Below are 14803 nucleotides of genomic sequence, written 5' to 3' on the forward strand. Positions count from 1 at the left end.
ATGCACACACCTCTTCAAAGTCAGGGGGAGTAGAAATCACCAAATCCAGCTTCTCCATCTGGGTAGTGTCTTTGCCCTCCTCAGCTTGTCCTTTTCGAATTTTCTTACTTTTTTTTTTTTGAGAATGCTGAATGCTCACCCTTTGTTGAGCGATTCAATATAGGTCATCTTCCTCCTTGCTCATGGTCATGACGGCACTACAATCTGTTATTTAAGCCAACAATGGTGATTTTAAGGACAGTATGTAATGGCAAAAATTAGGCTTACCTGAAAAATCCACAATAGAACCCAGTCAATCTTGGAGTTTAATCGATCTTCTATCAACTACTCAAATTCTCCAAAAATCTCAATCTTCAATCTTGAAAACTCAATCAAAATCAATTCACCTTAAAATCAATTCTTAATCATGAATAATTCAAAACTCACGACTACTACAATTAACAACGAAAACTCTGGATGAGAGAAAGATGTTGAAAGTTTTTACCTCGGGTTTTATTATACGTTTAAAACACCAAGAAATTTTATACTTGGTTATAATCCTTTTCCCAAGGAAGCAATGTGAAATATATTCACATTTTAGCTACTACTATTATATAGAGGCTAATGACTTGAAATCTCTTTCCTTGGTATGTATCCCATAATGTGAATCACACAACCTTTCCGACATGTATAAATGCTATGCATAATGTGAAGAGCCAGTACCCAGACCAGCCCTTTTCGAATTATACACGTCTGATGTATATCCATTTCCCAGCACTCGATACATAATTTCATATAAACTATGTGGCATATCTCAGTCAGTTTTCTGCTGTCTATACACTTGATGGTGTTTTTAGTGAAATAGCCAGCACCCATTATATGCAGGCTTGCCGCGTGTGTGTGTGATTCATTCATTGATGAATGTTTTCAAAAAAGCTCACTGTTAGTCAGACATACTGAAATTAATCAGAAACCAATTAACAAATGATAATTACTTTTCCAAACATTTCTGCTCTCCTGTCTACAGTTCATTTCACACACACAACAGCGGTTTTTTCCCCCCTTTTTCTTTATTTTCAGTTCTAAATTGATAGTTTGCATAATCTTTTTTTTTTTTTTCTTTATTAGTTTTATTTACATTTTTGGTTATCTAGTGTGTGTTTCTCTTCTCAGTTATTATTATTATTATCATCCCAAGACCTCATGGAGTCAAAGACTCATCTGGGAGGTTCCTTTTATCACACACACAGCTCATCATACCATGCCTTGAACACATTCAAACTCCATGCAGACACCACACTCTCAGGCAAGGCATTCCAATCATTCAAAACTCTGCACAAAAAAACCAGTCCCCACTCTCCCCTACTCACACCGTCTTTATACAGTTTCCAGGGATGACCTCTGATTCTTCCCCGATCTCCCACTGTTTTCTGTAGAATTTCTCCAGCATTGATCCTATAACAACCCCTTATCAACTTGTAAGTCTCTATCATATCTCCCCTCTTCCTCCTGTCCACCAGAATCTGCAAATTACATCTTCTCAATCTTTCCTCATACTCGACATTCCAGAGGTCAGAAACTACTTCAGTCAATCGCTTTGGACCCTTTCCAATATCTCTTCATCCTTCTGAAAACCAGGTGACCAAATCTGGACACAATAGTCCATCTGTGGCCTAATCAAAGCCTTATACAACGGAACAAGAATCTCCCTTCTTCTACACTTCAGTGTCCTCCGCATCATTCCCGGAAGCCTTTGTGTTGTCTTCACAATTTTGGTTATGCATCCCCTAAATTTCAGGTCCTTATCCACTATCACCCCCAGATCTCTTATTTCTTCCACCTCCAACAATATATCCTCACCAAGTATAAATTCTGCATCCATCTTTGTTTTCCAAATTTTAAAACCTTACATTTTGCAACATTGAACTCAGAACTCTATTTCCGTGCTCAATCACTCAATTTATTCAAGTCTTTTTGTAAGGCCACAACATCTTCACTACTCTTCATGGTTCATCCCAACTTTGCATCAACTGCAAACAACTGAATATTTCCATCCAAATTTTCACCTATATCATTAATATACAAGTTAAACAGTAATGGCCCCAAAACAGACCTGAGGTGACGTTCCTTTTCCAGGATATCGCTCCCCCCCCCCCCCTCCTGCACAACTTGTTGATACCTATCAGATAGCCGGTCTTCAATCCAATGCACTGATCTAATATCCAACCCCATCTGCTCTAGTCCGACTATCAATTTATCATGATGTACACTATCAAAAGCCTTTGCGAAATCTAAGTATATTACTGTGTATCCTTCTCCTCTGTATAAGGAAGCAGTCACTTTATTGTAATAAGTAAGTAGATTACTAAAACATGATATCCCTTTAGCAAATCCATGCTGCCCATCAAAGATAATACCATTGTTGTCAACTCAACTCTGGATCCTAGTTCTCACAAGCTTCTCCAACAACTTAACCACAACACCTGACACACAGATAGGCCAATAGTTTGATGCTTGAGTTCGATCACCTCCTTTATGAAGTGGCACAATCTTGCCCTCCTTCCATTCCTTAAGGAACTTGACCAAGTGCAAGACTCGTATTGAAAAAATATGTCAAGACAGGTATCAACTCACTGGCACATTCCTTCAGAATACGTGGCAATATCTTATTAAGTCACATAGCCTTATTGACATCTAGTTTACTCAACTCCCAATACACTTCTTGTTCACTTACAGTCAGTCTCTCCTCCCCATCATCTACTGCTCTCAATCTCTCCATGAAGTCACATTCACAAGATTGAAAGACCTTTATGAATTGCTCATTAAGTATCTCCACCACACACATTCTGCAACAGCTGTCTTTATATCATTTTCTCCTATCAGTGTCATCCTTCCATAATCAATCTTTCTTTTGCTGGCTACATATCGAAAGAACTCCTTGGGATTCTTTTTGGCTTTATTAGCTAACTGCTGTTCATACATCTCTTTAGCTACCCTCACCAACCAAGTCACCCGCCTTGCTTGATCTTTGTAGACCTCATGGAATTGGTTATTTCCACTTCTCTTATGCTGCCTCCACAATGCCCTATTTCTCTGTATCGCATGCTTAATCTCTTTATTCATTCATCTCACACCTACCTTATTTAACCTTCTTACCCTTGGAATACACTTAGACATTGCATCTACTACATAGTTTTTGAAAATCCTCCAAGCTGCATTGATCTCTTTTCCAGCTAACTCCTCATTCCATGCTCCACTCGCAAACTGTCTCCTGAGCTCTTCATAATCCCCCCCCCCCCCTTGTACTTCCAAATATACCCTTTTCTCACAGAGGTCCTTGCACTGCTGGCAACCACCTAAGTAATCACCTCATGGTCACTCTCACCAGTTGGTGGATGATTTGACACCTCATTTATAATTACATCCTCTGATTAGATGACCAAATCCAAGAATCTCAATGCTCGCGTATCCTCTGTTATATACTGTCTGAGGTAGTTATCCCTCAAAAACTCAAGAAACTCATTGTCTTTACTTCCAGTTGCTATCTCATCATTCCAGTCTATATTGCCATAATTAAAATCGCCCATAATGATGACCCTTTTCTTATTTGCTTGACTAATTTGATTATACATTTCATTATCACCACCATCCACTTTACCTGGTCTATGCAACATCCAACCAAGTATTTGATTCCATTCACCTCTATCTCACACCATACTGGCTCAAAACCACTGTCACTATTTCCCTTTCCCTCTTGCATATCTACTTTGTATGGACATAATTCTTTCTCTATCATCAGTAGCACTCCTCCTTTCTTTTTACCCATTCTATCCTCACGAAACACATCATACCCTTCCATCTCTATTATTGTCAGAATGTTGTCCTCTTCCAACCATGTCTCACTTATTTGAGCAACCTTTGGGTGAACAGATGCAATTATTGTAACCATTTCATCTGCCTTGTTTCTTATACTTCTAGCATTTGTATAACAGCAACACAACAGCTCATTTCTGGATCTACAGCTAGTTCCACTGATACCACTCACTTGATGTGATCTCTCCATGCTCGACTGGGCCCATTTAACTTTCTGCTTATTCATTTTAAAACCCTTTTCAATTCCACCTGTTTCCTCTTGATCCCAGGTCTTCCCATTTCTTTACTGTCTACGCATGCTCTCACTTACTCACGTAGCATCCATCTTTGTACCCCTGTCCATCCTGAGCTTCCCTGTTTTCCTGCTCCTCTTGCACACCCATTCTCTCATTTTCTATACTCATATCACTCACTTCCCCATTCATTTCCACTTCTTCAATCTCTCCGGTCTTACTCTCCTGCTCTTCCACATCACTTCTCGCTTGATCTGATTCATTCTCTCTCACTCTACTCACTTCTCTATCTTCCAGCAGCAGTCTCTGAAATGCAGTCCATCACTCCCATACAGTTCACTTCTTCCTTCAAAGTCATTCTACACATTAACAAACTGTACTCCCATCTCCTCACACATTTCAGCCATCATATCATTCATAATCCTTGCTCTCTGCCTCATCTCACCACAGTCATACCTAGGCAACATGCTGACTACCCTTCCTGTCACACTATTCTCTTTTATCGTTCTAAGCAGCCTCCTGACATCTATTCTGACTTGCTCTTTGTCCTCTGTCAAATCATTCATGCTGATTAAAACCATGAACTCCTTTGCTCGCTCTCTCCTCATATCCAATGCCTCAATCACTCTACTTATTTTACTGCCTGGAAAACATACCTTGTGCATCCTATCATCCAGCACACCTTTAATAATGGAGTCGCCATATAACCACTCGCTCATCTTTCGTTAACTCTTTCATGCCATGATATTTAGTGTTAATAGTTTTTACCCGAATTTTTTTAATTCATTCCGCATCCATTTCATCTCTTTCCTCATCCAAACCAATTCAACTTCTGAATCTCGCATCACATTCTCTCTATCATTTGTTCTTTCTAATTTTCTAACTCTCGACACCCTCTTCTCACTTTCCCTCTCATTCATCCTTCTGTACTTCCATACTTTCAGTCCAACATGCGTCCGACTTTCACTATCATATATTCTTTCGATTTTTTCCACTTTCAATTCCTGCATTACGCCATTCCCAGTTTCATTCGTTCTCTCAATTTCATTTCCTTCCACCACTCTCGCTTCACTTTCGTCCTTATTAACATCCATTACAGTTTTTAAATCACTCATTTTCTTTTTTGCTGATTTTTTAACATTCTTTCACCTCTCTTTCAAATCATCCTTCTCTTTCGAACTTGCACTCATTTTCCCCATGAAATTCTTGGTTTTAACACTTTCTGTCATCAATTTCATATTTGCATTCAACAATTCCTCGTTCAGGTCACACTTCACACACACCCTTCTTCCATCCGCCCTAAACGTCCACAAATCATTTATGTAATCGAAAGAGTGCATATAGCACACCTCACACTTAACGAAACGGCTGAAATCTAAATTAAAATCATGGAATCACAAAGCCATCACCATGTTTAATCTGCCAGTTACCACTCAATTATTGGTGCCTTATGTTCTATACTTCTAATTATATTTCATCTCAGCTCTGATCAAGTTTTCTACCTAGTTATTTACTACTTTTACCTTCAATAAATGCACATAGCTATGTCAAATAAATATTCTTTAATTAAATAATCTCATTTAATTATATTATTTTAGCTTATTTGTGATAAAGGGGCTGCTACTTGACTAAAATGGCTTTGTTTTTCAATTCAACATTTATTTATTTATTTATTTATTATGTGAATCCCACTCATTTAAGACTGAAATCCTATAATATATTCGCATTAGTACTGAGCAGAGAAAATTTGCTCTGATCTGGAGATTGAACATTTAACTTTTCAAGCCACTTTTTTGTCTTCCAGTTAAAGACATTCACAACCATCCTTGTCATGTGGATTTGAGCATTTGCCCTGTTGGTTGGAGTGTATACACTCAGCTATCCAGGACAATTGTAACCCACATTTTCCAGAAATTATATTTCATAATTACACATAAATATTGATGCTTTATTTTATTCCAGAATTCCTTATATCTAAAAAATATTTGATCATATTTGAATATTTGTTTCAAAGTTCATTTAATTAATTTTCAGGTTCTCATGAAAGATGTGATGACTCCTGCCCCTCCTGAAGAAGTAAGGGGTGTTATAAAGAAGAGTCTTGAAAATGCTGCACTTGTGAATTATACTAGGATATCTGACCAAGCAAAGATTGAAGGTTGGCTCTTATCTCCTCTTTCTTCTCGCTTGAAATATAAACTAATTTATTTAATTTACATATTTGAAACAGTCTTTAATTTGATGGTCTGATTCAGTATTAAACAAATGGACAAGTTAATCATATGACTTATTTTTAACAGAATTAAAAAGAGCAAACAAACTAGTTTATACAAGGACATTTTATTAATTTGCACTGAATTTCAAATCAACATCATCAGAGCAACACACAGCATGCATATATACAACAGTGAGTAAATGAAACAATACATTTGTATGGAGCAAAAGATCTAAAGTCCTATTTTGCACCTCGTAATGTTCTAAAAAAAAAAAAAAACACTATGTGGGAGTTGCTCTTAAGATAACAGTCTCCCAAATTTTTTTCTTGGGCAAATTAATGTACCCATATTTGTTCAAGTTCGGATAATTCTTCATACCCATGGCTAAGTCAAAAAATAATCTTTCAGAAGTTAATCTCAGTTTTTTGCAATGAAAATTTACTTATGCACATTGCTTTGTACTGCAATATTCTTTTTTTTATAATAGTTTACATTTCAAGATTACTTTGCTTAACTGTATATATATAGTGATGACAGTATGAAAGAGAAAGTAAGTTAAAAGAACATTGCTGCTTGTTGTAAATAATTCACTTTGCCACTCTTCTCAAAATACAAGGCATTTGTAATGAGTACTTTCATGTAATATACTTGAATAGTATAGCAAAAGATAATTTTACAAATTGTTGTTGAATTCCTTGTGTCTCCTCTAGGAGTTTTTCATGATACTATGGTAGTATTACTTGGTTAACTTTACATTATTATTAGATTTCTTTTAACAATTTTTCACAAATTAATCTGTTATTCGTTGGCTCTTCAGTATTGTCTGATCTTTCATTCAGTTTTGTAGTACTACTAACTGTATCATGCCATATTGATCTGTACTCCATGTGGAGCCACATGTTCAAGTTTATGGAGACTTTCTAGGGATGGCAAGTACCGGCCGTTTTCATGCATCCTCTTTGTTTGTACTTTCTATTAATTTTATTCACTTTTCTTGACCACTATCACTAGAAAACCCCACACCCTACTGCTGTGTTTGCTGAACGGTATGACCTATGGTCATCAAGAAGGGGATAGCATCACCAGGATCATTCAGCTAGTGGGTGTGCATCCACATGTCATTCAGTGATGTAAGTCAAATTTTTCAGCATAGAATCAAAAATCCCTTTGTGCATAAATCCTTAATTGTCAAATGTTTAAGGGGCCCTTACAAGGATCACCAATTACAGATACTGTTGATAACAAATCTGATAACAAAAATAAGAAACAGATAATCTGATATATAACAATATACATATACCATAGACTTAAATACAGAAATATTATTGAAGAAAAATTGAAACAAATTTATTATCATCATCCAGGTCTCCATGGAGTCAAAATGCTCATTGTGGGAGGTCCTTCCTAAGAAACACAAAGTCTATCAAGACTCATCGAGGGGAGGTTCCCCCCCCCCCCCCTAAGAAACACAAAGTGTATCATACCACTCCTTAAACTCATTGACAATTCTCACTCTCACCACTCCATCAGGCAACCATTCCATGGTTCAACCATCCTCCATGCAAAGAAACCACTCCTCACCATCTTGCTCACAGTTTCCTTTCGTAACTTCCAGGGATGGCCTCTTGTCATCACTCCTTCCTTCTGTTCAACCAAGTGAAAGGAGTTCTTTCACTTGGTTGAACAGAGGCAGCCCTGTAACCACCTTTCAACAGTTTAAACGTCTCAATCATATCACCTCTCCTTCTTCTATCCACCAAACTCTGCAGTCCACATTCCCTCAGCCGATCCTCATAACTAACATGGCACAGTCCTGAAACCATCTTTGTTATCCACCTTTGTACCCTTTCCACAGTTAATTTATCCCCTCCAAATCGTGGGGACCAAATCTGAGAACAATAGTCTGAGTGTGGTCTGATCAGAGTCTTATACAACAGAATGATAACCCTTTTATCTCTGCAGGTTTATTTTTCACTTGGTTAGAGTATAACAAATTTAGTTTAATCCTTTATCCAAGTGTGAGCAAACAAAGTTTGCACCTGAAAGTATCTTCAGGACTGGGGTAAGGTGGTACAACACCAGGACAACTCGTTGCAAAGGTGGAGCAAGCTACCAACTCTCCTGTCTCAGTATCTCCTATAATGCAAAACACATCTCCTTGCGGATATGCCTAATGTTATGCATTAAGGGAAGGCCACTACCCAGACTAGTTTCGACCTTTATTGAGGTCTCTTCGGTGGGAGCCAGGCCCAAGTTGAGATACCAGGCAGAAGCATTAGCAGGTCATCTCTACCTATAGGAGTTGCCAAATGGTGTGCCACCCTTTTTTAATAATGGTAGCTTGCTCCACCTTTGCAACGAGTTTTCCTGGTGTTGTACCACCTTACCCCAGTCCTGAAGATACTTTCAGGTGCAAACTTTGTTTGCTCACACTTGGATAAAGGATTAAACTAAATTTGTTATCTCTGCAGGGTGTTCTCTGTGTTACCTTCACCACCTTTGCAATATCTTCCCTAAATTTCAGGTTTCTCTCAATCATCAACCCCAGATCTCTTGTTTCCCCTACTTCCTCCAGCATAACTCCTCCCATAGAGTATGCAGCATCCCATCGATGTTTCCCAAACCTCAAGACATTACATTTTGCTGCATGCATTAAACTGAAACCCCCATTCATTTGCCCATCTATCTAGCTTATTCAGATCCTCTTGCAGGGCTACCACATCTGCACTATTACTAATAATCCTTCCCAGCTTCACATCATGTGCAAACAACTGAATATCCTCTTGCAATCCACTGACAATGTCACTGATATAAATGTTAAATAATATAGGTCCCAGTTCTTAGCCCTGCGGGGCCCCACTTGTAACTCTTTGCCTCCGTGAAACTGCCCCACCATACACAACTCTCTGATACCTATTGGACAGCCAATCCTGAATCCAGTTGACCAATCTGACATCCAGACCCATGTGCTGTGACTTAAATATCAGCTTATCATGTGGCACCCTGTCAAATGCCTTCGCTAAGCCTAAGAAAATGGCAGTATATGCCTTTCCCTCATCTAATGATCTTGTAACTTTATTATAAAAGGCTAGCATATTGCAAAAACAAGAGCACCCCTTCACAAATCCATGTTGACTCTCACAGATAACTTTACCCTCATTTGCCCAATGTTGTATACGCTTCCTCACTACTTTCTCCTAGATCTTAACAACTACTGATGGCACACAAACTGGCCTATAATTAGACACTTCCAGTCTGCCACCACCCTTATGCAATGCCACTATCTTTCCTTCCTTTTATTCCATGGGCACCTTTCCTGCAGCCAGACTTTCATTGAAAAGCCAGGTCAAAATCACTGTCAGTTCCCTAGCACATTCTCTCAAAATTTATAAGCAAAAACCACATCTATCACTTGCAAAACCCTGTAGAAAACATTAATTCAGTCAGAGGGGCATGTAATTAGGTTGTATAAAAGGATTGAAAAATCAGAACTGTATAGTTGAGAAGTAGTTTGACATAGTCAATGAAATTAAGCACACATAATGAAAGTTCTAGGCAAGTAAGTCAACTTGTGTTCTGTGAAAAGACAGAGAAAAATGTAAGAAAGTGAAGCAATGTATAAAAATAGCTAAACAAACATCATGGAAATAATTTGGTAAGTACATAAAAAAAGGAAATCTCAAGAAGGTGATTCTGGAGGATACTGATAGGAATCAGATATGATTATGTTACATTAAAACTGAAATTAAAATTATTCAAGTGTCGTTGAAAGATTTCTAAATGAATCAAGCAATGATAGTGGTAGAAAAGATTTGAAAGGAATGCAATTATAAGTATGTATAAAACCACTTGAGGAAGAATAAACTGTCAAATAACTGAAATGCAGAATGGCAGAGGAGCAGACAATATACACATGTGCCCACTGAATTAGAAACTTTTATTTAATACCATGTTGGACCTCCTTGTGCATACTTCTTACTTCTGTGAGATATGGATCAAGAACAGCATTCATTAAATGCTTCAGTCAATCGCTGCACACATGAAGTTCTCTTTGTCTATACAAGCCTTCTCAGATGAAGATGATGGCAAACTTGTTCCTTATAGACAGTCTTAGAACCACAGTCACACCTCTTAGACAAGCAATGTGGATTATTTTTCCACTGATTAAACACCCAGGATATCTCACCTTTTGAGAAACTAGTCAACTCTGCTGTTTCCAAAATCATGGCTCTATCCAGATGGGCACTCGCAATAAACCCTTTTTTGAACTCTGAAAGATCCTTTATTTTACTCATTGTGAACAGTATTATTGATGATTACTAACCAGCAGTATTCTTAAATAGTTGTATCACACAAAAGGTCAAGTATTTTGCATATACACTGCATAAGTGCCATTTATGTACATCTTCATGAAGTTTTCTAATTTAGTGGCAAGTATGTGTAGTATTGGCATTACTTCCAAGCCTCCTTGAAGTCCAAAGACTCTTCACGGGAGGTCAAATACTCACAGTTCACAGTAACTATCATACCTTGCTTTGAACATATTTAATGTTGGAGCACTCACCACCCATTCTGCAAATGCATTCTGCTCATTTCACAGTCAAACAAAAAATCTTGTTTTCACCTCTTTACTCACATGATCCTTGTACAGGCTCCAGGAATGACCTCTAGTTCTTACATCACCCATTATCCAATGAAATAATTCTCCTGTATCTTTATGATAGGATCTCACATCAGCTTATATGTCTCAATCACATTCAATCAGAAAATCCTCCAGTATGGAGGTAGAAAAGTTTTACAGTGGCCAGACTGTATAAATCAGGGGTATTAGTCATAGTATCAAATTCTAGATGATTGTGGTAACTCTCAATAGTACCCATCTATAAAAAAAAGGAAATACAGCTAATTCTCTTTTTACACAGCTTTTTTTTTTACATGGTTTAGAAAAGAAAAACAATTCTATTTTTACATTGTATATTTTGATTTAACACAATTCAAATGGCACTTATTTTTTAAATTTCTGTTTGAATTTAGTTCTGTTAAAAAGGGTATTTCCATTATAACTATTGTTTACTAGTACAGAACATATATACTTAAACTGGAATTTTGGGGATCCTCCCTCTCAATCGATGATTTAAATATCAGAGATTACTCTACACTACAGAATGCAGATAACTGCCAAGTAGAACTTATATAGCGAAATCACAAAAAAGTGTTGGTGGCATTAAAGCAGCTGAGGATTGTGTGACTATTATTTTGCAGCAGTGCATCAGGAGATTTTATATTAAAACTATTGCTCATTAATTGATCCGTAAGACTGCGGGCAATGAAAGGTGTGGATTTTAACACATTTCCAGTACACTGGAAGGCAAATAAAAAAGGTTGAGTTACAAAAGAAATTTTAAATGAATGGTTCCATCAATGTTTTGTTCCAGAAGTTAAACGCTATTCGATAGAAAAAAATCTAGACTTTCAAGTTTTATTGATTATAGACAATATGCCTGTCCATCCTGTGTAAGAACACATGAATGTGGAATTTTGTTTTCTGCCATCTGATACAACATCCTTAATACAACTATTAGACCAGGGTGTCATCGCTACCTTCAAAACTTACTACATAAGAAGAACATTCCAATACATTTTGGATAAACTAGATAAGGATAATTTACTGACAGTTATTGATGTGTGGAAGAAATTTTCTATTTTGGATTACATCAAACTTGCTAAATTGTCATTATCAGATTGAAACCGAACCTAACATTAAATGCATTCTGGAAAGCTACTTGACTAGAATGTGTGAAAAAGGAAAACCCTGTACCTTTGCATACAACTGGGTATCCCAAATGTGCTAACCTGATACAACTGAGTATCAGGAGGGCGCTAGTTGGTCAAGCACTACGAATGTGTTTTGAAGAGCTCCTGATTCAGAAAAGTTTTACTAGGAATAATTAAGTATATATGCGTAATTGTTTAAGTAAGAGCAGCTGTAAACGTTGTACGCTACCGATATTATTAGTGTGGGGGTTTTTTTTCTTGCTTAAACTAAATACGAAAACGTTAATATTAGACCTAGTAACCTGCAGAGAAAAAAAAAAAAAAAAAAAATGGCAGCGGCATTGTCATTCCATGATTTTAATTTGGATTTCAGTCGGTTTCGTTAAGTGTGAGGTCTGTTATATGTATTCCTTCGATTACATAAATGATTTGTGGATGTTTAGTGCGGATGGAAGAAGGGTGTGTGCGAAATGTGACCTGAACGAGGAATTGATGAATGCGAATATGAAGTTGATGACAGAAAGTGCTAATACCGATTGTGTCGTGAGTGCACGTTTGAAAGAGGAGGATGGCGAGAAAGACAGGCGAAAAAATGTTAAAAAATCAGGAAAAAAGAAAAAGAGCGATTTGACAACCGTAACGGATGTTAAAAGGGACGAAAGTGAGGCGGAAAGAAACGAAATTGAGAGAACGAATGAAAGTAGAAATGGTGTGGTGCAGAAATCGCAAGTAAAAAAAATCGAAAGAATGAATGATAGCGAAAAAAGAATGACTGATGGCGAAAGTTGGACGCATGTTGGAACGAAAGTACTGAACCAAAGAAAGATGAATGACAGTAAAAGTGAGAAGAATGATAGCGAAAGTTGGACGCATCTTAGTCCGAAAGTACGGAAACAAAGAAAGATATGTGAAAGTGAGAAGAATGATAGTGAAAGTTGGACTTATGTTGGACCGAAAGTACGGAAACAAAGAAGGATGAATGAGAGGGAAAGTGAGAAGAGGGGGTCGAGAGTTAGAAAGTTAGAAAGATTTAATGATAGAGTGAATGTGTCGCGAGGTTCAGAAGGTGAATTGGATTGGATGAAGCAAGAAATGAAATGGATGCGGAATGAAATTAAGAGAATTCAGGTCAAAACTATTAAAATAAATCATGATGGCATGAAAGAGTTAACAAATGATGAGCGAGTGGTGTTCTATGGCGACTCCATTATTAAAGGTGTGCTAGAGGATAAAATGCACAAGGTATGTTTTCCAGGCGGTAAAATGAGTAGAGTGATTGAGGCATTGAATATGAGGCGGGAACGAGCAAAAGAGTTAATTGTATTAATTGGTACAAATGATTTGAGAGAGAACAAAGAGCATGTCAAAATGAATGTCAGGAGACTGCTTGGAAAGATAAAGGAGAATGGTGTGACAGGAAGGGTGGTCAGTGTGTTGCCTAGGTATGATTGTGGTGAAATGAGGCGGAGAGCAAGGATTATGAATGATATTCTGGCTGAAATGTGTGAGGAGATGGGAGTACAATTTGTTAATGTGTGGAATGAGTTTGAGGGACGAAGTGAGCTGTATGGGAGCGATGGACTGCATTTGAGTGGTTATGGTGTGAGTCGCTTGGAGAGACTGCTGCTGGAAGGTAGAGAAGTGAATAGAGAGAATGAATCAGATCGAGAGGGGAGTGATGTGAAAGAGCAGGAGAGTAAGACAGGAGAGATTGAAGGAGTGGAAGTGAGTGGTATGAGTATAGAAAATGAGAGAATGGGTGTGCAAGAGGAGCAGGGAAACGGGGAGGCTCAGGGTGGACAGGGATACACAGTGTGAGAAAGGTGGATGCTCCAAGAGGAAGTGAGAGAATGTGTAGGCAGGAAAGTAATGGGATGATCAGGGATCAAAAGGAAACAGATGGAATTGCAAAGGGTTCTAAAATGAAGAAGCAGAAAGGGAAATGGCCCCAGTCCAGCATGGAGAGATCACATCGAGTGAGTGGTATCAGTGGAACTAGCTGTAGATCCAGAAATGAGTTGTTGTGTTTATATACCAATGCTAGAAGTATAAGAAACAAGGCGGATGAAATGGTTGCACTAATTGCGTCTGTGCACCCAGAGATTGTCGGAATAAGTGAGACATGGTTAGATGAGGATGACATCCTGAAAGGAATAGAGATGGAAAGGTATGATGTGTTTCGTGAGGATAGAAGGGGTAAAAAGGGAGGGGGAGTGCTATTGATGATAGAGAAAGAGTTATGTCCATACAAGGTAGAGATGCAAGAGGGAAATGGGGCCAGTGGTTTTGAGGCAGTATGGTGTGAGATAGAGGTGAATAGAATCAAATACTTGGTGGGATGTTGTTATAGACCTCGTATTGTGGATGGTGGTGATAGTGAAATGTATAGTCAAATAAGCCAAGCAAATAAGAAAAGGGTGATCATTATGGGTGATTTTAATTATGGCAATATAGACTGGAATGAAGAGATAGCAACTGGACGTAAAGAAAATGAGTTTCTTGAGTTTTTGAGGGATAACTACCTCAGACAGTATGTAACAGAGGGCACACGAGGATTAAGGGTCTTGGATTTGGTCATCTCATCGGAGGATGTAATTATCAATGAGGTATCAAATCATCCACCAATTGGTGAAAGTGACCATGAGGTGATTACTTGGGTGGTTGCCAGCAGTGCAAGGACTCCTGTGAAAAAAGGGTATATGTGGAACTACAAGGGAGGTGATTATG

General features: G+C 37.9%; 1 protein-coding gene across 3 annotated transcripts in view; it reads left to right on the forward strand.

The window, feature by feature from the left end:
- Cadps (calcium-dependent secretion activator 1) overlaps nucleotides 1-14803 on the forward strand; it is a 1213340-nt gene that overhangs the window by 700537 nt on the left and 498000 nt on the right. For all 3 annotated transcript variants that reach the window (XM_090396519.1, XM_090396528.1, XM_090396537.1), the window contains one exon: nucleotides 6120-6243. In XM_090396519.1, coding sequence (XP_090252645.1) covers nucleotides 6120-6243 — 124 coding nt within the window. The remainder of the gene's footprint in view (nucleotides 1-6119; nucleotides 6244-14803) is intronic.

The sequence above is a fragment of the Typopeltis vanoorti genome, chromosome 1, assembly GCF_054136105.1.
Source record: "Typopeltis vanoorti isolate ZY-2024b chromosome 1, IOZ_Tvanoo_1.0, whole genome shotgun sequence".
In the NCBI taxonomy this organism is placed as follows: Eukaryota; Metazoa; Arthropoda; class Arachnida; order Uropygi; family Thelyphonidae; genus Typopeltis; species Typopeltis vanoorti.